The sequence below is a fragment of the Giraffa tippelskirchi genome, chromosome 7 (genome assembly GCF_054371585.1).
Source record: "Giraffa tippelskirchi isolate mGirTip1 chromosome 7, T2T-mGirTip1v1.2.pri, whole genome shotgun sequence".
NCBI lineage: Eukaryota > Metazoa > Chordata > Mammalia > Artiodactyla > Giraffidae > Giraffa > Giraffa tippelskirchi.
The window spans coordinates 100,395,058-100,422,082 of record NC_137281.1 but is presented as its reverse complement, the minus strand read 5'-3'; the positions used below and the strand labels follow the sequence as shown (position 1 = coordinate 100,422,082).

The window sequence follows — 27,025 nt, the reverse complement described above, 5'->3', positions numbered from 1 at the left end:
AGTTGAGCTATTTCAAATCCTGAAAGATGATTCTGTGAAAGTGCTGCGCTCAATATGCCAGCAAATTTGCAAAACTCAGCAGTGGCCACAGGACTGGAAAAGGTCAGTTTTCATTCCAATCCCAAAGAAAGGCAATGCCAAAGAATGCTCAAACTACTGCACGATTGTACTCATCTCACACTCTAGTAAAGTAATGCTCAAAAGTCTCCAAGCCAGGCTTCAACAATACATGAACCGTGAACTTCCAGATGTTCAAGCTGGTTTTAGAAAAGGCAGAGGAATCAGAGATCAAATTGCCAACATCCACTGGATCATCGAAAAAGCAAGAGAGTTCCAGAAAAACATCTGTTTCTGCTTTATTGACTATGCCAAAGCCTTTGACTATGTGGATCACAATAAACTATGGAAAATTCTGAAAGAAATGGGAATACCAGACCACCTGACCTGCCTCTTGAGAAACCTGTATGCAGGTCAGCAAGCAACAGTTAGAACTGGACATGGAACAACAGACTGGTTCCAAATAGGAAAAGGAATACGTCAAGGCTGTATATTGTCACCCTGCTTGTTTAACTTATATGCAGAGTACATCAAGAGAAACGCTGGGCTGGAGGAAGCACAAGCAGGAATCAAGATTGCCGGGAGAAATATAAATAACCTCAGATATGCAGCCCGGTGGGCTACAGTCCACGGGGTCGCAAAGAGTCGGACACGACTGAGCGACTAACACAACACAACACAGATATGCAGATGACACCACCCTTAGGGCAGAAAGTGAAGAGGAACTAAAAAGCCTCTTGATGAAAGTGAAAGAGGAGAGTGAAAAAGTTGGCTTAAAGCTCAACATTCAGAAAACTAAGATCATGGCATCTGGTCCTATCACTTTGTGGCAAACAGATGGGGAAACAGTGGAAACAGCGGCTGACTTTATTTTTGGGGGCTCCAAAATCACTGCAGATGGTGATTGTAGCCATGAAATTAAAAGACACTTACTCCTTGGAAGGAAAGTTATGACCAACTAGATAGCATATTAAAAAGCAGAGACATTACTTTGCCAACAAAGGCCCGTCTAGTCAAGGCTATGGTTTTTCCAGTGGTCATGTATGGATGTGCGAGTTGGACTGTGAAGAAAGCTGAGTGCGGAAGAATTGATGCTTTTGAACTGTGGTGTTGGAGAAGACTCTTGAGAGTCCCTTGGACTGCAAGGAGATCCAATCAGTCCATCCTAAAGGAGATCAGTCCTGGGTGTTCATTGGAAGGACTGATGTTGAAGCTGAAACTCCAATATTTTGGCCACCTCATGCGAAGAGTTGACTCATTGGAAAAGACCCTGACGCTGGGAAGGATTGGGGGCAGGAGGAGAAGGGGACAACAGAGAATGAGATGGGGGGATGGCATCACCAACTTGATGTACATGAGTTTGGGTAGACTCCGGGAGTTGGTGATGGGCAGGGAGGCCTGGTGTGCTGCGATTCATGGGGTGGCAAAGAGTCGGACACGACTGAGTGACTGAACTGAATACGGTTATATCACAGACTCACTCCTTTTTTCTTTTACATTTTGCTTTAAACCAAATGCTTCACTTCATGGCATGCTAGCTGTTTTCTTGGGGGTAAACTGCCAGATACAGGTCATTCTTGGATTGGTTCTCAAACTTTAAATAAAATTTCACGGACTCACCTTGGGGACTTACTAAAACACAGTTGAACCCCCACCTACCCCTCCCCGCCTCCATTGTTTGAGTCAGTAGGGCTGGATGAGGTCTGGGACTGCCTTTCTAACAAGTTCCCAGGTGATGCTGACCTAGGGACCATACTTTGAGAACCACTGGCCTCGATAAGCCCCTAAAATAAAATACAAGGGAAAGTTACTGCGAATTAGTTGGGTATATAATGGTAATACTAAAACTACCATTGATTGAGTGCTTAGAATGTCAGCTGTTGCTAAGAGCTCACAAGGTTAGGTACACAACGCTACCTACCATCACTTTGCAGATACAGAACTAAGGCTTCTAGAGATTGTTTCTTAAACGCCACAGCTACTGAGCTCATTTCCTAAACAACAGGTCTCCATCCCAAGTCTGACTAACGCCAAAGCCTGAATTCTTCATCATGCTCTGATGCCCAAGACAGTTCAAAGATTAAGATCCCTTTTCCACCTTGTTAAACCCATGGCCATTGGGCTCCACGATGGTCCAGCGAACAAAGCGAACCCAGGTACCGGATCACTCCCGGCGATTGCGCCAGGAACCGGGGAGGAAGGGGCGGAGCTTCGGCTGCGGAAGGGGTGGGCTTAACTGCAGGAAGTCCGGTGTTGTTGATGGCCCTATGGCCCGAGGGCCAGTAGCCGAGGTCCCCATTCTTCCCTGGTCGTGATTCCGGCCCCACACCCGACCCGGCACAGTCCGGTTGAGGCTGTGGCGGCGACTGCGCCTGCCGCCATGCACGACGCCTTCGAGCCGGTGCCGATCCTAGAAAAGCTGCCTCTGCAGATCGACTGTCTGGCTGCCTGGGGTGAGACGAGGGGCAAGGCGGGGTCAGCGCGGGAGCGGCTGAGACCTTTCACGAGGCTAGGGAAGTGGACGGCCTCTGGCTTTGTGGACTCTGGTCGGGCGTCCTCCAGGAGGGGCCTAGGATGAGGGGAGGCAGAGCACTGTTGACAGGGAGGGCGGTGGAGCTGTTTGGGCGATCTCCTGGGATCCAGGCATTTTAGGGATGTTCACCTGCCCTTGCTCTCGGTAGGGAGTTGGAGGTGGAACTTTCCTTCTTAACTACTCAGTTTTGGCTCATTTCTGTTCACAGTAAGTCTTTAGTTTGGATAACAAAGTTCCACAGAAGTTCTCAGATGGCTAGGGGCTTGAACTTGTCCAGACTGGATTGTTTTCCAGGTGAAAGACAACACTGTTTTGCTTTTTGTTTTGCATTGAACAAGTTAGCAGCTGTGTCTTTTCCCCCTTAATGGCCACTCATCACTTACTTCTAATTACTGTAGCTAACTTGTTAGTCGGCACTTTTAATCTAGCCAAGTGGTTGATTGTCTCATAATCAAAATGCCCAAGTTACCTAACTCCTATAAGTAGAAGACGGTCATTTCAGGCTGTCAGGAAACCTAACCCATAAAACGTTGCATGATCCACTTGGAATTGGCCAGTACAGAAAGCAAGATCAGGTGTCTCTGTTCTAGAATACAAATGGTTTCTGAAATAAACCTTGACTCCTAACTGTGAACATTATGCTCCTATCCACGAGTGTTTGTGTGTCTGATAACCAAAGACCAAACAGAAGTAATTTCAGTCTTTCCTGTTAATGTCCAGGTGCTAGAAATCAAGGTGACTCAGAACCTTAATCAGATCTTATACTGAGCTGAGTACCATGATGGGCCTGGTGGAATCTTGGTGGTAGCTGACATTCTGTTCATTGTCATGGACAGTGCCACTCAGTCAGAGTTCTTCACATCCTTTTCAGTAAGGTACCTTCACTACATATCTTATTAATGTGTGCACCCCCGACTCTCCCCCAGCTGCCATGGACCTGTTTTTTAAATTTTATTTTGTGGAAATATAGTTGATTTACAGTGTTGTGTTAATTTCTACTGTATAGCAAATGATTCAGTTTTACATATATTATACGTTATTTTTCATCTTCTTTTCCATTATGGTTTTCACAAGATACTGAATATAGGCCCCTGTGCTATCCAGTAACAGTGTGGTTGTTTAGCTCTGGTACTTTTTAAAGTCACACCTCCACAGCAATCTGTCCTAGGGTGAAGGAGAGAATCCTACTTCCTCCAGATATCTCAAGAAAACTTCCATTTTTCTGTCATTAAACGCTCTCAGTAAAAATTAAAAATAAATAGAGGAGGAGAAAAAAGAAATTGAAAAAATGAAAGACCTGACACTCAACACAAAGGGGATCACTCCACTGTTTCTTTGTCAAGTGTGTATTAAGTGCCTGCATGAGCCAGTCTCTCTGCTAGAAACAGGAACCCAAAGATGAGTAAGAAACAGTGCCTGTGCTCCTGGGACACACAATGGCAGACAAAGAAATGTGAACAGATTACAATACAAGATAAATGATAACAGAGACTTATGCTGCCTAATATCTGATCATGGAGAGAAGGCTAATCCACTCAGCCTCAGACATATGTTTCTGAAAAGGATGGATGCAGCCGCTTACCGCACTCCACTTAGCTTGTCAGAATCCTTGACCCTGATACCCTATGGAACTAGTAGTCCACATATTTCAGGCTCTTTCACCAACTGCAGTTTGTTACCATAAAGATTTTCTGTACCTGTGCTTTCCAGAAACCGTTTTTGAAATGGTAGGTAGCTTTTGGCCTGTCTAAACTCCAGCAAAACAGGAGAAACACCTGTTGCCTATGAGATTGCTGTACTAGGTATTGGGCTGTGAGAGGCCATTTACTGCCTTGTGCCTCAAAACTACTTTATTTTCAGGCTTTAGCAGCAGTAAATATTGCTGTTTCTAGTTGTTACCGCTTCTGTCTACATTGTGACCTTAGGTGGAAAGTTCATCCAGGAACCTCCAGGCTTCTGGAGGGCCAGACAATATTTGAGCTGGAAGATGTCACAGAGCCACCATAATCCCATCTTCTGGGACATGGAAGTGAGGAAGATACTGGTGATGATAAGGATGAGGACTCTCCCCGAACTGCAGAGTTGTAGAATCCAGCTGTCTCTTCAGCATCTTCATTTGGATATCTGGTTGCATGGCCAAAACAGTTCCTGATTTCAAAACGTGCCCGTCCCCCTGTATCCCATTATCTCTGCAAACAGAAATGGCATTTCTGTTTACCCATTTGGCTAAACCCCAAAGCTTTGGAATTATCCTTGACTTCTCTTATTCTCACATCCAATCCATCAGCAAATCTTATCTGCTCCATCTCCTGAAAAAGTCTACAATCCAGTCACTTCTGTCCATCTCTGCTGTTCACTGCTGTTGATGAAGGCACCAGTCTCTCCCATCTGAATGACTATAATAGTCTGACTCATCACCCTGGGTTTGCCATTGTGCCATTTGCAGTATTTTATCCACATAGAGGTAGAGAGATCCTTTGAAAACTTCATCTATTTGCATCTCTCCTCTGCTCAAAACTCTCTAGTAGCGTCACATCACAGCTGGAATAAGTTCCAAAGTCCTTAACATGACTGGCAACACCTGTCATGATCAGGCCTCTAGTTATGTTCCTTGTTTTTCCCCTTATCCCTTGCTCCTCTCTGCTACTAGTTACATGGTCGTTCTTGTTCCATAAACACACAAAGCATGTAACTGTCTCAGGGCCTTTGCAGTTGCTGTTTCCTCTGCCTGACAGTCTCTTGTCCTAGATATATGGCTCATTCCTCATTTCATTTGCTGAAATATCACATAAATCAGCAAGACCTTCCCAAGCTATTCTGTATAAAAGAAAATGCCACATCCACCAATGTGCTACTCTTTTACTCAGCCTTATCTTCTTATCATAGAAGCCTCTTACTGCTATTTTATATGTTGTTATTGTCTCTGTCATTCCATATTAGAATATAAGTTCCTTCAGAGCAACAACTTTGTTTTGTACATAGGTTTATTTACTGTGCCTAGAACAGTTCCTGACTCATAATGGATACTTGTTAAATATTTGTTTAATTGACTAATAGTAAGGGCTTCCATTGTTGAGTACTTAGGTGTAGTAAGCATTTATGCAATAATAACAACTCCATTTTCCAGAGGAAGAACCTGAAAATTTAAGTAGTTTTTCCAAGGTAAATCCAGTAAATCATATCTGATTCTAGAGCTTGGTTCTCAAACTTTAATGTATATTCAGAGCCTATAAAAAATGTGGGTGTGTGTGTATCTGTATGTGTGTATACTAAATCATTTTTGTTTTCCAAAGAAACAATGGAAAAAATAAATCAAGAATGATTAAAATGGTTACTTACAGCAGAAGGAGGAGAACAAGGTGAAGTGGACAGGATGGATTTCTCATAGTTTTAGCTTTGGAATTAGGTAAATGTCTCATATAATGAAAAAATTTAAAAATGCAAATTTCAGGGCACCACTGCAGAATCACTGCATCAGAATCTCTGGGAGCTGGGCTCAGGAATGGGCATTTTTAATATGTCCAAGTGATTCTGACACAGCTGATGAGGGGCTGATGCTTTGAGAAACACTGTTCTTTGTCCTGTGACTCAAAGAAGGGAAGTGACCACTACCCTGTTCATCTCTGTACTCCCTGCCGTGTTCAGCAGTGGGGGTTTATCACATGCATTTGGACTGAGCTGCACTGTTGGATGGAGCTTCACTAGGGTAATTGAGAGCTGGAGGGCTCCACCTTCCTTCCCTGGAGGAATCGTGTCTGTGGTCTTGTGGCTCAGGACTAGGCCATTGGGAGTTTTCTAGGGCTGACTCTCCTTTGTTTTTGCTTGTGTTACCCGTTTGTGTAGTTGGTTCCACTTTCTGATGTGCAGTGTTGAGTCCCAGAAGAGACTGTCTACCTACCCCATGCTCTGCCTGCTCTGCAGGCTTTTCATTTTCAGGGTTTCGCGCGCACGGCTTTGTTGTCTGGTGACGTAGAGCATGCATGGGTTGGTCCTCTGTTCACCTGAGCCTGGGTTGGTCCTCCGTCCTGTGTTGGTTCTCTGGCCACCTGAACCCCCTTCTGTAACCAAATCAGGCCTCGTCAGAGCTCTATGCCATTGTTATGTCTGGATGATGCACTCTTTTTCCTTGACTTTGAGTATTAGAAATGAATATGTGTGTGGTGCTTTTACTAGTTAAAAGAAAGCTGTTTCAATATGTTGTATGTATGATAAGTGCATCTTCGTCAGCATCTCCAGAGGAATAATCGAGAAGGGTCAAATAAAATTTCAATTAAAAATTTTTTTAAGTTTTTTAATATTTATTTATTTAATTTGGCTGCATTGGGTCTTAGTTGCTGCATGTGGGATTCTCGTTGCAGCTCTCAGGCTCCAAGGCATGTGGGGTCCTAGTTCCTCATCCAGGGTTCAAACTCTTGTCCTCTGCCTTACAAAGCAGATTCTTAACCACTGGACCACCAAGGAAGTCCCTCAATTAAAATTTTTTTTAAATTTTCAATAAATTTATTTGATTCCATTTTATTACCAGTAGAGTAGACATTTGATAGAAATGTCTATTGGCAAATAAACATTTCAGTAAAAGTGGAAAGCACACCCTTGAAAGTCATGCTTAGGAGTTTGGCTTCATATTTTGGTAGTCCAGCTTCATGAGGATTTTTTAAACCCCAGTCTGACAGCATAGGAGATGTGCTTTAAGGTAACAGACAGCAAACATGGAAGGACACATAGCGTGAGACCAGCTGAGGGGTCCCCGGGGACTCTGGGGGAGGACTGTTGCCAGGTGCCTTGTAGAGGTAAAGTTCATAGGCCTTGCAGACCTTGGTATTTGATGAACCTGTTGAAAGAGGTAAAGAAAAAAGAACTGGCAGGTGTTTGGGGGTCACCATGGAGAGGATGGGGAAGATGGTGAACATTATGTTGGCCTTTTTGCTGTAGGTTTTTATGTGTAAGTGAATTTTTAAAAAATTGTGTTTTATTTGTATTTGAAATATTAGTGGGTGTCCTGAAAATCAACTTTAATATTATCAATCGCTCGGTGCAGTGACATCTATTAATATAAGTGAAGTTCTAAACATAATATATTTTTCAAAGCGAGCCTTGTGAACTGCATTCTTTTTTTTTCCCATGTTCTGCTCTGACATAAATCACCAGTGTTCCACTGGAGCTAGTGTTATTTCTCATTTCCACTTATGTCATTGAGAGCACACTATCTTACTTCCTGTGTCCTGCCTTTACTTTAAAACCCAAAAGAGGACAGAGTCATTATCTTTTTCTAGAAGACTAAGGACATCAACCTGGAGAAGTATTTCTTTTGTGGCTCCAGACCTGTTTTATAAACATAACCATACCTTTCAGATAGCCTGTGGCTAACACCCATTGTTTTGAGATGAGATGCCTTAATAAGTGCATCGTAGCGTGTGCTTCATATCAGGGCTTCCCTGATTGCTCAGTTGGTAAAGAATCCTCCCGCAATGCAGGAGACCCTGGTTCAATTCCTGGGTTGAGAAGATCCCCTGGAAAAGGGAAAGGCTACCCACTCCAGTATTCTGGCCTGGAAAATTCCATGGACAGTCCATGGGGTTGCAAAGAGTTGGACTTTGGCGTCATGACTGAGTGACTTTCACTTTCAGCATGTGGCTAAGGGTAAGACAAATTGGGGTTGGGATCCTGTCTCTGCTACACATGTCTTACTAAATGGACAAGTTACTTATTCCCTAGGCCTCGACTTCCTTATCTATACAATAGAGATTTAAGTTAAGGACATACTTCCCTGGTGGTCCAGTGGTTAAGACTCCATGCTTCTACTGCAGGGGACATGGGTTCAATCCCTGGTTGGGGAACTAAGATCCCACATGTGGTATGGCCAAAAGTTCTTTTAAAAAAGAAAAAGACATACTTCAGGGGATAGTTGTTATAGCATGTGATAAGTGCTTAGCACTTCCAGGAATACAATGCATCCTCAGTAAAGGTTGTCTATGTCATCATCCAATATTTTATTTTACAAAGGATCTAGAAGTTTATGAAGGGAATGAGTGACCTTTATGTTACAACATCAAAAAGCTGAGGAAATATCTGTACATGCTTAATTTACCTTAATTATTTAACATAAATCTATCAGGGTAATTATTTAAGTCATTTCAGAACTATTTGACTTGTCTCCCAAAATGCTATCTCTAGACAAAAAGCATAAGCGTTGCCTGGGGAATTATTAGAAATGCAGATTCCCAGGCCCACTTCCAGACCTGCTGAATCAGAAACCGAGGGCAAGGCCTACTAATCTATTTTAATACATCCTCAAATAATTCTGATGCACATCAAAATTTAAGAACCAATAACCAAGACCATCTTTTCTTTTTTTTTTTTTTAAGTAAGAGCTTTATTGAGATACAATTCATATACCATACAACTCACCCATTTAAAGTGTACAATTTGGTGGTTGTCAGTACATTCACAGAGTTGTGCAAATATCACCACAGTCAGTTTCAGAACATTTTTGTAACCCTGAAAAGAAATCCCATTTCTTTTTCCCCAAGCTCACTAGCCCCATTTTCCTTAAGCCCACCAGCTCTAGGCAACCACTAATCTTACTGTCTCTAGATTTGCCTATCCTGGACATTTCATGTAATATAATAGAATCATGCAATATGTAGCCTTTTTTGTCTAGCTTCTTTCATTTAGCGTAATACTGTCAGATCCATCCTCATTGTAGCATATGTCACCACTTCATTTCTTTTAATGATTGAAATATTCCATTGAATGGATATGCCAAATTTTGTTTATCCACCCATCCGTTGGTGGATACTTAGGTTGTTTCCACCTTTTGGCTATTGTGAATAACACTGTTATGAATATTTATGTACAATTTTTTGTGGGAACATATGTTTTCATTTATATTATGTGTATACCCATGGGTTTTGGAATTGCTGGGTCATACGGTAACTCTGCGTTTAGTCTTTTATGAAACTGTGAGATTGTTTTTCATAGGGCTGCAATTTTATTTTCCTGCCAACAATGTATGAGCATTGTAGTTTCCTCACATCTTTGGCAACACTTGATACTATCTGTTAGACCATCTTTTGAGATAGTTAGTCCTGTAAGCTTCATGTGCTATGGCACATGGAAACATACCTAGTTTTATGTTTATGCTACCCATTTTATGATTTTATAAACTTCTATCATATTTTTGGTCAGTTTCATTTTGAAACAATGAAGCTGGGGGCATTTTTTATTCTCTGATATGTCTCACCCAGTTCAGTAAATATTGTTTTCAGTTCTTTGATTCTCAAACATTTCTTGAATATCAACATTTCTTAGTTTTGCAAAAACACATATTATCAAAGCCAACTCAGTTTCTCAACCCTTTGACTTCTGATTATAAGCCCCAGCTAAGAAACAGAGTCTTACTAAAGCTGATGGTCCTTTTCTTTTTCAGAGGAATGGCTGCTTGTTGGAACAAAACAAGGTCATCTTCTTCTCTATAGGATTCGGAAAGATGCTGGTAAGTGACAACTTTTCAGAACCAAGTAAGAAGTGGCTTACTATTCAAGTTAAAAAAAAAAAAATTGGTAGTCAACTGGTATACAGCTGTGAAATCAGTGATTACTGGACCATTAAAAAGGTGAGTGGGGGTTGGTGGTAGCACAGTGGACGAGGGGGGAGTGAGGAGAAACCTGTGAGACTCTCAAGGGTTTTCTCTTATTTTCAGACTATGTTCCCATATCACCTTCTGGGAGGTGAGGCTGGATGTGTTTTCCCTTCTCACTTCTTGGAGACTCAGGCCAGAAACAAGAAATATTACAGGAATAAAATTCTTATGTAAATGGTGTGATAGAAGGGGCAGAAAAGTTAGGAGCTGCTGATTTTAAAGATTGTGTTAAACTTCTGCTGGGTGGGCTAGGGCAGAGAGGACGTGGGTTTGAGTCAGGCTTTACTTCTCCACCATGTGACTCTGAGCAGGTCCTTTCCAGTGTCAGTGTCCTCTTCTATCAAGTATCTCAACAAAATTGTTGGGGTCAGATGTAAGGACTTGGAAAACTAAAACTTCAATCGAATATTTCTGTCAGTAAAAATGTAGAAAGTGAAAGTCGCTCAGTCGTGTCCAACTCTTTGTGACCCCGTGGACTATACAGTCCACAGAATTCTCCAGGCCAGAATACTGGAGTGGGTAGCCTTTCCCTTCTCCAGGGGATCTTCCCAACCCAGGGATCAAGCCCAGGTCTCCCGCATTGCAGGCAGATTCTTTACCAGTTGAACCACAAGGGAAGCCCAAGAATACTGGAGTGGGTAGCCTATCCCTTCTCCAGGGGATCTTCCCGACCCAGGAATTGAACCAGGGTCTCTTGCATTGCAGGTGGATTCTTTTACCAACTGAGCTATCAGAGAAGCCTCTAAAAGTATTTGAAGTTTATTCTGTGCCCTCTAATGGGGAAAAAGTACCTCACCCCCTTTTTGTAATTTTATTTCTGTGTTCTCTTTGTAGAAAATTGATGTGTTTGTATATTATACCCTGGAGATACATAATATAGGAATAAGCTGTTAATGCCAGAGTAGGTTGAATCATATAAAATTGTCATTATTTGGCTATATTAGAAAAAACAGAATTTCATAGCTTTCAACCTGGTATATAACTTTCCATAGTAAATAGCTTGCTGTAAGAGTGGAAATAGAGCCTGCTCTTTGGAGCTTGTAACAAGGGTAACATTGGGAAAAACGAGCATCTTAAGGGTGTAAGGGAGGAAAGAATTCTTTTTTACTCTTACCCGTCTTAGGTTGACTGGTTGAGGAGCTGTAAATCAGAGAAGCACCAAGACAAAGGAAGAGGACTTTGAGTTTCTAGAGTAGCAAATTATGGGAAGGCAAATATATGGGGAAACTAGCTAGAGATAAATTTGTTGTGTCGATTGCTCTGGTGTAGTCTCTGGGCTGATAAGGGTCTAGAGTTGTCTCTAAATTAATTAAATGTTGTCCTTGGTAGAGAGGGGAGAGAAGGTACCTTTGTAAATTTATGTCTTGCTCTTTGGCAGATGGGGGAGGGTAGAGAGCTTTTCTTGTATCTGCTGCTCCTGAGTTACCTTAAGCTCAAAATTATCTTTGTGTCAGAGAAGCATATTTGAGGGTGGTATATTCTTCTTCCCTTCACTGGTGTAATAGGGAAGGAGGATGGTACCTGGTCAAGTTTGGTGCTGGGGTAGGAAAGGAAACCAGAAGATCAAAATAGGCTTTACAGTAAGTCCCCTACACGCGAACGAGTTCTATTCCGAGAGCATGTTCATAAGTCCTGTTTGTAAGACCAACAGAGTTAGCCTGGGTACCCAACTGACACAATTGGAGGGCACAGGCTGCAATTTCACTCACACCTGGCGTTGATGGAACGCATGTTTGCATCTTTGAAAGTTCACAATTTGAACGTTTGTATGTAGGAGACTTATTATATTTCATTTCTAAGTTTTTTAACTTTAAATCAATAGTCTGCCAACTTGTTCCCAAAAAAGGATTAAATGTTACTCCAAAACTGGGTTCGCCTCTTGGTGAGTGTTGAGCAAAAAGACACAAGCAAGAAAGAGAGTGGAAGAAGGAAGGAGTTATTACTTGTTGCAGCTAAGGAGAACACTGGAGATTTTTCCCAAAGCAGCATGTCCCCAAGCAGCAAAATTGGGAAAGTTTTTAAATTAAGAGACTTGGGTAGTTGAGAGTTGAAGCTTTAGTTGAGTGAAGTCAAGAGGATCTGAAAAGATCAACATCATTATCCCTTGGGTGGGGGGCAGGTGTTAAATTCTGCAAAATCTCAAGAAAGTAGGTTAATCTTTACCATTGAAACAGAACTGGGAGTCTTGATACCTGATTTGTTATCTTTGCTGTGGTTACTTCTCTTGCCTGATAAAGGTTTGTTCTTTTGTTCCCTTAAGGTCATTATTACTGAGACCTGGCAGGGACAAGCACTGTGGTCAGGTTTAGATTACAGAATGGCTTAGGGGAAGAAAAATGGCTTCTTTTATGTCAAGAAAACCATGACTGATTGTCTTTCTCTGGGGAGCCCCTATCTTATCTACTTATGGAAATAGTAAATATTTGGGGCTTTTCAGTTCATAAGATCTGTCGTGATTATTCTGCTACTGTAGCAAAAGAGCATGGATGTGGCTCTGTGCCAGCAAAGCTTTATTTATAGAAACATGTGGAGGACTGGGTTTGACCCACAGACAGTACTTTGTTTGGCCCTTGCTTTAAATTTTTCAAAGCCAGAATATTTATATTCTGTGATATCAACCCAGTCTATAATTTAAAAATTAAACCTGCCTTTGATTTTATTCAACATGAAGCAACCCTGTTTTGACCCTTGATTGTGGGCTCAGATGATGTACAAGGCAGAAAGATAAGAGAATCTAATATTCTTATCCCAAAAGATAATCACTTCTTTGTACCATCAAATACTGAATATTCTGATAAAATAACTTGTTTAATATATCATTTCTGTAGAAGTGATGAGGATTTGAAAACTGGACTCTAAAAGTAAACTTTTCAACATAGTATAGGCTCAAACTGATAATGTTAATGTTAATCTGACTTGGAACCCTGGTGGTGATTGTTCCTTCCCCAATTCATCATGTAACCCTTGACAGGTTACTTGCTTTTCCTCAGTTTCCCCACAAGTCACTGGGATAGCAATATTAACTTACCTTAGACAGTTAGGAAATCAAACTCTTAATTAGAAGCCTCACTTCTCCCTATACCCTTAGAGAACAGTTCAGTTCTAAGCCACTTCTGTTTATCAGCCAGAAATAGACCTGGGCCTCTATGAATCAGCCATGGAACTGAGTTTCTACATTTGAGATATTCCAAACTGAAACCACTAGGTGGCATTTTTGGGGAATTCCTGTCCTTGATGTCTCAGCACAGAAAGAATTCAGCGAGAAGCACAGTGATAGATAGGAAGTGATTTATTAGAATAGGACGCCTGTGAGACTTACAGGCGAGTGGGCAAGAGGGTGCTACACCTCGAGAACTTAGTGGGCTACAGTTTTATAATCAAAGGAAAAGTGGGGAGAGGGAAAAAAAAAACAAACGCCTTCTTCCTCATTCTTGAGCAGATGTCACACTTCCGTCATCAGTTCTTCCTCCATGCCAGGTGGGGGAGTTTCCTTGTCCTACATGGTCAAACTGGGACTATCATGGCACAATAGAAGTGAACAAATATGCAATAACATATGCTAAAAATGGCAAATTATCTGAGGTTTCAATATAATGTCACTTTTTCCTCATATTTTTGTTTTTAGTGTGTGCAGAGGAGTGTGACCTAGGAATCATTAATTCATGGAGCTCACTGGGCAGGATGTGTGTCTCATTCACCATGTTTTATTGTTTGGGGGCATGTCTCATGCTTCTCTTGGGTGATTTTGTGGTTCCCAGGTGGTGCTAGTGGTAAAAAACCGCCTGCAGATGCAGGAGACATAAGAGACCTGGGTTCTATGCCTGGGTCAGGAAGATCCCTTGGAGGAGGACATTGCAACCCATTCCAGTATTCTTGCCTGGAAAATCCCTTGGACAGAGGAACCTGGCAGGCTACAGTCATGGGGTTGCAAAGAGTTGGACATGACTGAGGCGGCTTAACACACACATGCTTAAGCAAACCTGCTTTCTTGCATGGTCATTAATTTACACGGGGGTCTCCCATACTTTTTTCTTTACTGACAATCCCTTACTGGGATTAACTATTGAATTACCTAGTTTGTCTCCTTATTCTCTCCCTATCAAAACCTTGATAAGTTTTCGACTAGACTGTCTTTCTGAGGAAAGGGACAGAGTGGGTAATAAGATTTCCTGGAAAGACTGGGATGAGCGGGACCTGGACTCCAGTCTGATCTGAGCCATCTCCCACCTGTGAGTTCACAAACATCTCTCGGCTTCAGTCTACTCAGAAACTTCAGTCTACTGGTATCTTAAACAGAGGCTTTAGATTACTTCTCATCTAAGGTCTTAACAATTTTATGTTTACTTCAGTGATACTTCACCCTAGAGCAGTGGTTTGCAAAGTTTGGTCTTGTGGAGGAAAAATGTTACCTGCCATATCAGTGAACAAAGGATGTGTGACCCTCAAGCCATCAGCCACTGCAGCCGCAAACTGTGCACCCTCAGGGGATTCAGAAGGGAGAAAAACAGTATATGTGTTTGCGTGTTCAACTGCTTCGGTCGTGTTGTTTCTGACTCTTTGCAACCCCATGGACTGCAGCCCTCCAGGCTCCTCTGTCCATGGGATTCTCCAGGCAAGAATACTGGAGTGGGTTTCCATGCCCTCCTCCAGGGTATCTTCCCAACCCAGGGATTGAACCCGTGTCTCTTATGTCTCCTGCATTGGCAGGTGAGTTCTTTTCCACTAGCACTACTTGGGAAGCCTGGAAAACAGTATACTGGCCCTAAATGGTTAAGGTGCATATCAGAGGAATGATTTCAGTGAGTCCAGACTCTTGCATCTTCCCATACATAGAAAAGCACTAAACTTGAGAAGTCTGGTTTTCTTAAGTAACAGTTATCTTTTGATGTTTGACCACCTGGTTTTGTTTTGTTTTTGGTCTGAACTCCTATATATCCTGGCTCTTCCTGAGGTCCTCAGCAAGTCTACAGAATAAAACATAATTCTCAACTTTTAGATTATGCATTTTTTTTCAGTTGACAGTTTCTAGACCCCAGGAGGCTTCCCACAATCCTTTCAGAGGATCCACAATGTGAAAACTTAAGTTCACACCGTAACACTAAAACATTATCATTTTTTCATTGACTTTTATCGACATTTGCACTAATGGTCTAAAAGTAGTGGCAGCTAAAACTGCTGCCCCTTAAAACAAGTTCATGACAGTGTGTCAACAAACTTTGGTACCGCACTGCCCTAGCAGTTGTATTTTTTCCCAGTGTATGCTCACAGTGTTTTTTTCTTTCGCCAGTTTCACCCCTGGTGACTCAGACGGTTAAGAATCTGCCTGCAATGTGGGGGACCTGGGTTTGATCCCTGGGTTGGAAAGATCCCCTGGAGGAGGGCATGGCAACCCACTCCAGTACCGAGGAGGGCATGGAAACCCACTCCAGTATTCTTGCCTAGAGAATCACCATGGACAGAGGAGCCTGGCGGGCTGCAGTCCATGGGATTGCAAAGAGTCAAACATGACTGAGCAACTAAGCATACATGTTCTTTATGGGGCAGTAAAAAGTATTAGTTTTATTTTATCTTGACCCTTGAGAACACCTCTTCAATAATCTCTGTGGTATAATGGGAAGAACACGTAAAGCACTTTTGCCGTGTGCAAGGTATGCAGCCCAGTGACTATCTCAGGGAAAAGCTCTCATGTGATTGTTGGGAGTAGTGAGCTGAGCTGACCATTTATTTAATGGAGCATCATTCTGCTTGAGAGAATGACTAACAGATAGATTGTGGTTTTTCAGAGCATTTGGGTGTGTTTTCTCAAAAATGAACAGAGTCTTTCACTTCAAAGAAAACAACTGGCAGTAGTGTTACTGATGATAAAGTTAGCGCTTTCAAGAGAAAATCAGAATTGTGGAAAAATTATATCCAACCCCATGAACTTGACAGCTTCTCAGTACTGAAAGTTTTCTCTGATGAGACTGGGGTGATAATGAGCATGATTTTTTTTTTCTTAATCCTATAACAAAATGTGTCAACATTTGGAAAATCTGCATAACTACGTGAACCAATATTTTCTAAACAAAGCATGAATAAAAGAGCCATTCAAAATGTAAGATACACCAATGGACTTTAACAGAAAAGTTCATTAATAGGTTTCAGATTCCAGATTGCAAGAAACTCCATTTGTCAAGTTTTGGTCTAGCATCAAAGATCCACAGTTATCTGAAAAAGCTATTAAAAACCTATTCCTCCCTTTTTTCAACTGCATGTCCACATGAGGACAGATGTTTGTCATATACCTCAACCATACAGTGTATCAAAACAGTAAATGCAGAAACAAATGTGAGAGCCAGCTATCTTCTGTTAGTGAAGTGACAGTCACTCAGTTGTGTCCAACTCTTTGCAACTCCATGGACTATACAGTCCATGGAATTTTCAAGGCCAGAATACTGGAGTGGGTAGCCTTTCCCTTCTCCAGGGGATCTTCCCAACCCAGGGATCGAACCCAGGTCTCCCACATTGCAGGCGGATTCTTTACCAGCTGAGCCACCAAGGAAGCCCAAGAATAGTGGAGTGGGTAGCCTATCCCTTCTCCAGCAGATCTTCCCGACCCAGGAATCGAACCAGGGTCTCCTGCTAGACCTTAAAGAGATTTACAAAAGTGTAAAACAATGCTTTTCTTTTAAATTTGGAAAAAGTTATTATTCATAAAAATACATTATTTATGCTAATATGTAATGAGCTTATTACTGATATAGTAATAAGACCCGGGTTCAATCCCTGGGTCGTGAAGATCTCCTGTAGAAGGAAATGACATCCCACTCCAGTATTCTTGCCTAGAAAATCCCATGGACGGAGGAGCCTGGTAGGCTACTGTCCATGGGGTCGCAAAGAGTTGGACACGACTGAGAGACTTCACTATTACTGTTATAAGTCAGTTAATGCATGTTTTTAAGGGGCTTCCCTTGGTGTTTCAGTGGTAAAGAATCCGCCTGCCAGTGCAGGAGACACAGATTCAATCCCTGATCTGGGAATATCCCACATGCTGGGGAGCAACTAAGCCCTTGCAACACAACTATTGGGCCTGTGCTCTAGAGCCTGGAAATCGCGACTACTGAAGCCCACCTACCTAGAGCCCGTGCTCAGCAAGAAGAGAAGCCACCACAGTGAGAAGCCAGCACACCACAACTAGAGAATAGCCCCTACTCTCCGCAACTAGAGAAAAACCTGTGCAGCTGCAAAGATGCAGGATAGCACCCCTCCCCACCAAAATACATGTTTTTAAAATTTCTCAGTTTTAATTTCTGATATGGTAAACATTGATGGCTGTAATCCATGTAGATGTTTGATCCTCAGTAATCTTTAAGATAAATGGGTCCTGAGATCAAAAAGTGTGAGAATCTCTGTCCTAGATAATTCTGCCTAGAAAGAGAATTGTTAGAGGTAATAATGTGCTTTTCAAATACAGAACTCTTTATCAAGCAGTAATGGCTGATTTTTTTTTTCCCTTGTGAAATGTAATGACATAATACAGAGTAGGTTTCTGAATCGCCCACAACTTCAGGGCCCCGTCTTCATCTCCTCTTCTTAGGGACATGTGGAGGAAGTAAGACCAACTTTGGTGGCATAGGCCTTTGTGGCTGCTCAGAGAATCTCCACCGACTTGACTTGCATGGTCAGCAATGTACATAGTCTCTCCTCTAGCTGGGAGGCAGGTGGCAGGGTGCAGGCTTTACCTAGGCGCCACGTAAAGTCAGCCCTGAGTTTGCCTCTGGGCTCTCTCTCACTGGCTGCTCTCTTAACTGCTTGACCTGTCAGGTCTCTCAGAGATGAAGTTAGAATAATGATACCTCCTTCTTGGGGTGGTCGTGAGGTCACAGAGAATACACATAAATTTAAAAATCCAGAGCCTGACACTTAGTTGTTGCTTAGTTAATCATAGCTGCTATTATTGCTGTGATAGTTATTCTTTTTTGACCCTTGGGTGGTTTTTGATGCTAAATATTTTGGTCACCCCAGCAAGATGGGCTTCACGTGTTTTTAAGGCCTATAACTTTCTTCCCCTTTTTTTTGCAACAGTGTCAGCAGGTGTAGCATCACCCAAGAGTGGCAGTAAGTGTAGATGCATTAAATTGCTTTAGCTCCGGGGATGGTGTTTGCTCTGTCCTGTGATGCAGGACATATGGTAGCTGCTGGGAGTTGGTTAGATCTAAGAACACTTTGGGCTGGGATTCATTGCTTGGGCTCCCATATTTGACTGTTACTTTTTACACTCTTTTGATGAAATACTTTGCCAAGGTACTATTATGTGGGATAAAATCCTCATAAGTACCTCGCAGCTTCGGTGAACTGTGGTGTGGTCCTTTCTGCTAATGCCAAGAAGAGGTGCATGAAACCCTTTGTTCTAAAATTGGAGCTGAAAGCAACTTACTATCCTCAGTAAAGACAACTGTTTCTTTTAGATCTCCAACTTCTGTTCTTTCAGGAATTTTTTTTTTTTTAAGATTCATGTAGGAGAGCAGTATGGAGCAGCATTTTTTTGTCATGGTTCTTTTTATAGGTGTTCCTGTGTTTGGAAATGTGTTTGTTTCTTTTCCATAGGTTGCAACAGGTTTGAAGTGACATTAGAGAAATCCAATAAGAACTTCTCCAAAAAGATTCAGCAGGTAAGCCATGATATTGACATCTAAGAGACTTGATCAAAGCTAGAACTTTGGTAAAATTATTTATTTGTCTTTGAATCTTCTGCTGTCTGTCTTCCTATTTCTGCAGGGATATCTGTCCATCCATCACATACCTGAAATCCATTTTCATGAGCAGAAGTTGTGACTGCATATAAATCAGATCCTTGCCATTGATGTTGGCTTTTTAGTCCCTTTTTAGTTTTAGTTAGAATGAACATTTGCTGAACCTTGTCAGAAATGTTTAACTGAATCTAACAATTTGCTCTTTTCCAGATCCATGTGGTCTCCCAGTTTAAGATTCTGGTCAGCTTGTTAGGTAAGAAAATGGGTTGCATTTGTATTTCATGTATCAAGAAATAGAAACTGTGATCTGATTAACCTTTTCATGGTTAATTTGATAGTTGTTATTTAACAATGAAACTGACACATTCCTCACCAGATACTTGTTATTTAACAATGAAACTGACACATTCCTCACCAGATACAGTGAGGTACACAGGTAATAAAGGTACATCCCCCATATCTTGAGCTCTGTTCTCCAAGAAGTATCATTTCACTCATTCAATATATATTGTGCCTTACTCTAGACATTGGAGATACCAAGTTGAATGAGACATGGTTTCCATCTTTAAAACTTAGGTTCTGATTCTGAAGACCAAAATGACAGAAAGTACTCATATTACAGTGTGATAAGTTACAATGGAGCTTCCCCAGTGGCTTAGCAGAAGGAATCTGCCTGCAGTGCAGGAGCCCCTGGTTTGATCCCTGGGTTGGGAAGATCCCATGGAGGAGGGCATGGCAACCAACTCCAGTATTCATGCCTGGAGAATCCCATGGACAGAGGAGTCTGGCATGCTACAATCCATAGGGTTGCAAAGAGTTGGACACGACTAAGCAACTGAGCATGCAGGCACACAAGTTCCAATGAAAATTTATAAAAAGTGCAGGGTCTTAATAGCAGGATGGACAGCAGTGTCTAGTGGGTGATTAGAATTTCAGCAGGAAGACAGAGGTCGGCAGAACATTAAAGGCAGAGGAGACAGCTTCAGCAAAGGCCCTGAGGTGTGGCCAAACTTAAGGTATATGGTGGAGAGTGGCTAGAAGAGAGATCAGGGCCAGACTATTCAAGGCCTTGTTTGAAAAGCCACAGTTTCATGGGAGGTGGCCAGTAAGGCCTTTTCTTGACAAGCTGAAGAAACTTGCCTCATGTTCTGTTTGTTCAGCCCAGAGCCCAAATAGTAGAATCCTTTTAAACTTAGTTTCTAGTCAAGAGAGAAACATTTAAAGTACCTAAAACTAGCTAGAAGGCCCAAGTGAAATTATTGTGCTTGTTTTGCTAGGAAAAAAAATTCTCACCATGTGTTTTTACAGAATCCATAGGGTGTTTGCTTTCTCTTATTGGAGCCTCCTAACGTGAGTAGTTTTAAAAGTAATTTCTTGTACAAATATTACATCAGGAGTTTCCAGATTTGAGCAAGACCAAGTGTAAGAGTGCTGTTTGGAAGTGAAAGAGCTCTTTTACTCAAGCTAGCCCAAATTGAAAGAAACAAAATATCCAACTTTAGAAGACTAAGTGACCTCTTACCTATTTTTTTTTTACTGGTTCATGGACCAGAATAAGTAATGCTAGTGAAACTGAAGATAATGTCTTGAACCAACATTTGCCATTTAGTGTTTTGTTTTTTTTTTTTTTTTTTGGCTTGAAGTTGGCTATCCTAGAGAATTGATAATTTATAGTGGTGTTTTTATCTCCTACCAAACAGAAAATAATATTTACGTCCATGACCTGTTGACATTTCAACAAATCACTACGGTTTCCAAGGCAAAGGGAGCATCATTGTTCACATGTGACCTCCAGGTAAGTGCAAGGAAAATTAAATTTGACTTTGTGCTTTGATGAATACAGCCTTTCCTCACCATCCCTCCCAGTAGATGGGAAGAAGGTAATATTGATATCCAAACTCAGCAGAGGCTCCAAAGAGACTATTTGATTTTGGATCATATTAGAGAAACCTCCCCCTTAGTATGTGGCCTGAAGCTAGAATATTTGCATTCCCTGGTTGTATACTAATAAGAGTACCGGACCTCTGTATCTCAGGAGGCAGCTAGCCAAAAATGGAAACTCTTGCCATGGACAAACCATTAGTGAGGAATCAGGACTGTGATAGTACATGAACATAGCTCTGTGGCATTAATTGACTCATGTTTTAAACGTATCATTGTGGTCTTCGTCATTAGGGAGTTTCCGCTGTTTAGCAAAGACATTTCTCCTGATTTTTGCCAGCTCATCATCATTAGCTTCTTCACAATCTGCCTCACCCCTCTAACTCAGCTTTGATCACTTATTAGCACTATGGTCTACGTTGACACTGCACTGTTTGTTTTATGCTTAGACATATTCTATCCCCCCTACTCCTTTAAAGGATTGAAAGCGGGCCTGCAGTCACTGACACAGGCTGATCCCTGCCCCTGCAGGTATTGGCAGCCATGAGCAAGAAACATTTACGGAAAAAAGGAGGAAGCAGTTGTGTAGATTTTCTTCTCTAAACTACTTCTGTCTGTGAGGTTTGCTGGGGCCAGTATCTCTGACTAGCAGTCCATGGGGAGGACACGCTCCTCAACACGTTGGGTGTGAGTCCATCTTAGAGAGAAGGATGTTTTGTGCTCAGCTCCTCTGGCAGCGTGACTTTGTATGACAGGAATGTTCAGATGAGTAGCCATTTCAAGGTAGAAAATCTCTGAATCAGTCATCACCCAGTTCTGGAGTCATCAGTGTACACATCCTCATTTGCTCTGGATGTCTCTTCCCAGCACACAGAGACTGGGGAGGAGGTGTTGCGGATGTGTGTGGCCGTGAAAAAGAAGCTGCAGCTCTATTTCTGGAAAGACAGAGAATTTCATGAATTGCAGGTAAAGTCCACGGGTTGGATGGGAGCTGCTGGCTAAGTTGACCCACAGCTTGAAAGATTGGCTGTTCAATTCCTTTGAAGCCCAGGAACCCAGTGTTGTCCCCAGATGAATGCTCCCCTCTGAATACGTAAGAGTTACTCATGCACATTTGTCAGAGTCTTCTGGTCTTCAGAGGCAAGGGAAGCACAGCCCTACATCTCTACAGATTGATTTATATCAAAATGGGTTTTCACCTTTTTTAAATGCACGTTGTCCATTTCATGGGTTTCATATTTTATTATGGGTGCTTTCCTGGTCTTGTGCTAATAGAATTATATTCAGAGGAGGGTGAAGGTGATTTTGCAGAATGGGAGTAGAATAACAGGAAGGTCACTTATTTTTTTTCCCCCTTTAACATCTCTCCAGTTGAACACTTGCTCTTTTTCTCCAGGGAGACTTTAGTGTACCAGATGTGCCCAAGTCCATGGCATGGTGTGAAAATTCTATCTGTGTGGGCTTCAAGAGAGACTACTACCTAATAAGGGTAAGGTTTACCTTTTTTGCAAATATCATCAGTTTACCTTGGGGAAGTTGACTGTGAGTTTACCTGGGGGAGATGATTATATGCTCCTGAACTGCAGGTTGAGAAACCGCGTTAGGTAGAGTTTTGGCGTGACAGGGTTTGTGTTTGTATGTTTGGTTCTTTTTCACGCTCTAAACATCTTTTGCAAAGAAGATGTCTGTGTATCTTAAGCCAGACAGCGTCAACTCTCAGTTCTCTACATAATGAATTATCCACATGCTGTATCTAGATAATTAGGACTGCTTGGCTCTGTCCAGTAGCATTATCATGGGCTGCTATCTTGAGGCTTCAGTGGTCAGGAATTATATACTAATTTTAGTTTTTTTTTAAATTTTGGCTGCGCTGCCTGGTTTGCAGGATCTCAGTTCCCCAACCAGAGATTGAACCCCAGCCACGGCAGTGAAAGCACTGAATCCTAACGACTAGACCACCAGGAAACGCCCTGAGTTTAGTAGTAACTTAAGTATTTTTGAGACTTTGAGTTTCTTGCCTCCCCAAATCTTATAGTATATTTGTTGTAAAAATTGTTTTCATTTTTTAAAAATTTTGAAAGCCTTTTGTTTTTATTATAGAAAATAAGAAAATATAGATAAGGAGGGTAAAGGAAGTGCAAGTCATGTATAATTCTGCCACTCATTGTTAACCTTTTAGTAATGGGCATCTGCCCTATTTACAAAAAATATAATGTTATACACATTGTTTTGTAACCTGGTTTTTCTCTTAACCTAAGTGGTAAATATCCACAGCATTGGTTTTTTTCCCTCCATTGTGCATATGTATGTAGACAAAGTTGGTATACCATTCATTTTATAGAATAATATAAATTCTTTATCTTCAGCTTCATACCCCTCTCGTAATCTAGACTTGGCAATCAATCCTAGAAGTCTTTCTCTCCACCTCCTACTTCCCTACTTCCTGCTGTGTTCGCTCTTCATTGTTTATCTAGTGAATATATTCATTCCATATTTATGTTCTTGGGCTGGCCTCATTTTATCAGCATCAGAACTGCAAGCTCCTAGGTAGTTACTGGGCTTCTCTGGTGGCTCAGATGGTAAAGAATCTGCCTGCAATGCAGGAGACGTGGATTCTATCCCTGGGTTGGGAAGATCCCCTGGAGAAGGGAATGACCACCTACTCCAGTATTCTTGCCTAGGAAATCCCATGGACAGAGGAGCCTGTCAGGGGTTGCAAGAGTCAGACATGACTTAGTGACTAAACCACCCCCACCAGGTGAGTTACTGCTTTGTCACTCACTATATAGCAAGTAGGCAGAGAGGTGCCTGAGAGGAGCCTGTGAGGGCTGGGGGAGCGGAGCCAGAAGTTGGAGGAGGGCTCTCATTCCTCTGACTGCCTTACGTGAGCTGTCACCTTCTTGAGAGTGGAGTGTTTTGAGAGTGCGGAATCTTGCTTTAGGGCCAGTTTATTCAAAACTACTTCCTTTATTTACACACAGTAACATTCTTTTGGATATGTGGTTCTGAGTTTTGGCAGATGCCTAGAGGTGTGTAACTACCACCACAATCAAGGTTCAGAACTGGGGACTTCCCTGGTGGCCCAGTGGTTAGGACTTCACGCTTCCACTGCAGGGGTTCAGGTTCAATCCCTGATCGAGGGAGTGACTAAGATCCTGCATACCTTGAGGCCAAAAAAAATAAAGATTCAGAACAGTTCCATCACCCCAAGAAATTCCCTCATGCTTTCCCTCTGACCTCAGCCTTCCTCCCACACCCCCACCTCTAGTCACCACTGATCTGTTCTCTTACAGTTTGCTTTTTCCAGAATGTCTTATAATTAGTGTCATACAGTATGTAGCCTTTTGAGCCTGGCTTCTTTCACTTAGCATAATGCAGTTGACATCCATCTGTGTTGTGTATGGGTCAGTATATTCTTATGACTTCCATGTATGGAAGGACAAAGTTGTTTACACTTTTTAACCATTATAAACAAAGCCACTATAAACATTTGCACACAGATTTTTATGTAAACACAGGTTTTTCATTTTTCCTGAGCAAATGCCTAGGAATGGGATTGTCAGGTCCCATGGTAAGTGTATATTTAATTTTATAAGAAGCCAACAGCCAAAGCTACTATACCATTTTGTGTTCTCACCAGCATCATATGAGAGTTCCAATTACTTTAGCCCTTGACACTGTTAGCTGCCGAGCTAGATGCTTGTCTCCACGTTAGAGAAAAAAAGAACCGGTTCAAAAATTGTCATAACAGACTATAATATTTCTTTATGCCAAATAAGGAATATTATTGGCATCTCTGTAGGTTTGGGGTTTTAACTTGATTTTTCTAGGCCGTCCCTCCATGTTCATGCCGCTGGCTGGAGAATGCTGGGTGACTCACTTTGTGTCTTCCTGTAGGTGGATGGAAAGGGGGCCAACAAAGAGCTCTTCCCAACAGGAAAACAGCTGGAGCCCTTAGTTGCACCTCTGGCAGATGGAAAAGTAGCTGTGGGTCAGGATGATCTCACTGTGGTGCTCAATGAGGAGGGGATCTGCACGCAGAAGTGTGCCCTGAACTGGACAGACATCCCAGTGGCCATGGGTAAGACCTGCATAGCTGCTCTTTCCCACTTTGGGCTGGGGCCATGCCACTCTCTAGAACGGGGCTCCACTCAGAGCTTTAGCAGACTGGTTTTCAGCGTCACTTACTCTCAGTTTCCCTTCTTGTAAGTGGAAAAGTGTTTCTGAGTTATTAAAAATGGGATATTCTGGGGACTTCCATGCTTCTGCTGCAGGGGACACAGGTTTGATCTCCAGTCGGAGAGCTAAGATCCCACATACTACATGGTGTGGCTCCCCTGCAAAAAAAGGAGAATATTTTAGCTTTTGTAGGAAGTTGGGTTTTGCCAACTTCTGACTAAAGAGGGGAAAATGTAAACAGAATTGCACATTTTAGGAAGTGATTGTCTATTGCTATTTTTATCTTTTACTTCCTTTTCTTTTACATTCGTTTTTTAAAAATTTATTTATTTAGTTTTTATTTTTGGTTGTGCTGGGGCTTCTCTGCTATGCAGGCTTTTTTTTTACTCTAGTTGCAGCGAGCGGGAACTATTCTCTAGTTGTGCATGGACTTCTCATTTCCATGGCATCTCTTGTTGCAGAGCAGAGTCTCTAGGTACAGAGGCTTCAGTAGTTGCAGTTCCCAGGCTCTAGAGCACAGGGTCAGTATTTGCTTCACAGCATGTTGGATCTTCCTGGACCAGAGACTGAACCCATGTCTCCTGCATTGGCAAGCAGATTCTGTACCACTGAGCCCCCAGAGAACCCTGCCTTCTTTTTTAATGGTTTTATTTTGTCCTTTGCCAAATAGACTAAGCTTGGAAATTATTGGAAATTATTTAGTCCTATGGTATGTATAACAGCATTAAAAAGTTTTTGATGTCGTGGTTATTGCTGCTTTTGTTTTTGTAGCTTAGAGGCTACAGATTGTATTCAAAGTATGTCTTCCCCACACATCAGGTGTTTCTGCTCCTATGCCTCCCTCCAACTCCCAGCACTATGCAATGATATTGCCTGGAAGCCCATGATCATGCTCGCAGCAATTCATTTTTAGTTGGGTGTGTGAATATAAAATATTTTAGTTACTGCTGTGGAGGGACACACCAGCCTGCTGTCTTTAAGGGCCCTAGCTTGGGAGGCAAGGATTACATCTTGGGTAAAGAGACAAAATGAGACCCTGCTTCAGGTATTAAATCGGATGACTTGAGATTTGGTAGTTGAGAAAGGGGAAGTTCACTGTTCAATTAGTCAGTAAGAAGTTTTGTTAAAATTGGACTAGACCAGGCAAGGAGTTTAAGATCTAGCTTGAAGAAAAATTTCTTTCATTTTAAGCAGAAAAAAAATGAGCAGAAATGCAGAAGACATGCTAGTTTGTGAGCAGGCATCCAGAGACTGACCTGATTGAACAGGTAGTGTGGATTATGGAGGGATGAGGAGGGGGCCAGTTGTTAGGGGTCCACGCACAGGTCCAAGAGGCCAGTAGATTTCTAAATGGTAGAATTCATAAAAGCATCAGTGGTTATTCTGGTGGTGACTAGAGATGAACAGACCAGAAGGAAGATAAAGCAAAAGGTCAGTATTTTACGGGTCTCACTTAAAGGACTGATGCTGAAGCTTCAACACTGTGGCCACCTGATGCAAAGAGCCAACTCATTTGAAAAGACCCTGATGCTGGGAAAAATCAAGGACAAGAAGAGAAGGGGAAGACAGAGGATGAGATGGTTGGATAGCATCACTGACTCAATGGACATGAATTAGAGCAAACTCTGGGAGATGGTGATGGACAGGGAAGCCTGGCATGCTGCAGTTCACGGGGTCACAAAGAGTCAGACACAACTTAGTGACCGAACAACAGAAAGCTTATGTATATTCACAAGTTTAGGGGCTTAACATGAGAAGGGAGGGGACATTCTTCCTAGGTAGGGTGAGACAATACCCGTCAACAGGAAGAAGACTTAGCTTCCTGAATAGAGTACATGTTATTTTGTTTCTTTTTAATTTTTGTATTGATTTCTGCCATACACAAGGCAAATCAGCCATAATTATACATATATTCCCTCCCTCTCTTCCCCCCATCCCTTCCCTCCAGGTCATCACAGAGTGCCAGACTGGGTTCCCTGTGCTACACAGCAACTTCTCACC

General features: G+C 42.0%; 1 protein-coding gene across 5 annotated transcripts in view; it reads left to right on the top strand.

Annotated features, from left to right (window-relative positions):
• Positions 1–1,987: 1,987 nt before the first annotated feature.
• The window catches only part of VPS39 (VPS39 subunit of HOPS complex), a 46,390-nt gene continuing 21,352 nt past the window's right edge, over positions 1,988–27,025 (top strand). For 2 of the 5 annotated variants that reach the window (XM_081507797.1, XM_081507795.1), the window contains exons 1-8: positions 2,307–2,510; positions 10,020–10,085; positions 18,819–18,883; positions 19,175–19,217; positions 20,665–20,759; positions 21,713–21,811; positions 22,242–22,334; positions 24,743–24,926. In XM_081507797.1, the coding sequence (XP_081363923.1) occupies positions 2,438–2,510; positions 10,020–10,085; positions 18,819–18,883; positions 19,175–19,217; positions 20,665–20,759; positions 21,713–21,811; positions 22,242–22,334; positions 24,743–24,926 (718 nt within the window). In that variant the 5' untranslated portion in view covers positions 2,307–2,437. Of the gene's footprint in view, positions 2,214–2,306; positions 2,511–3,310; positions 3,466–10,019; positions 10,086–18,296; positions 18,330–18,818; positions 18,884–19,174; positions 19,218–20,664; positions 20,760–21,712; positions 21,812–22,241; positions 22,335–24,742; positions 24,927–27,025 lie in introns of those variants that run through there. The other 3 variants (XM_081507798.1, XM_081507796.1, XM_081507800.1) reach the window with 3 other exon arrangements.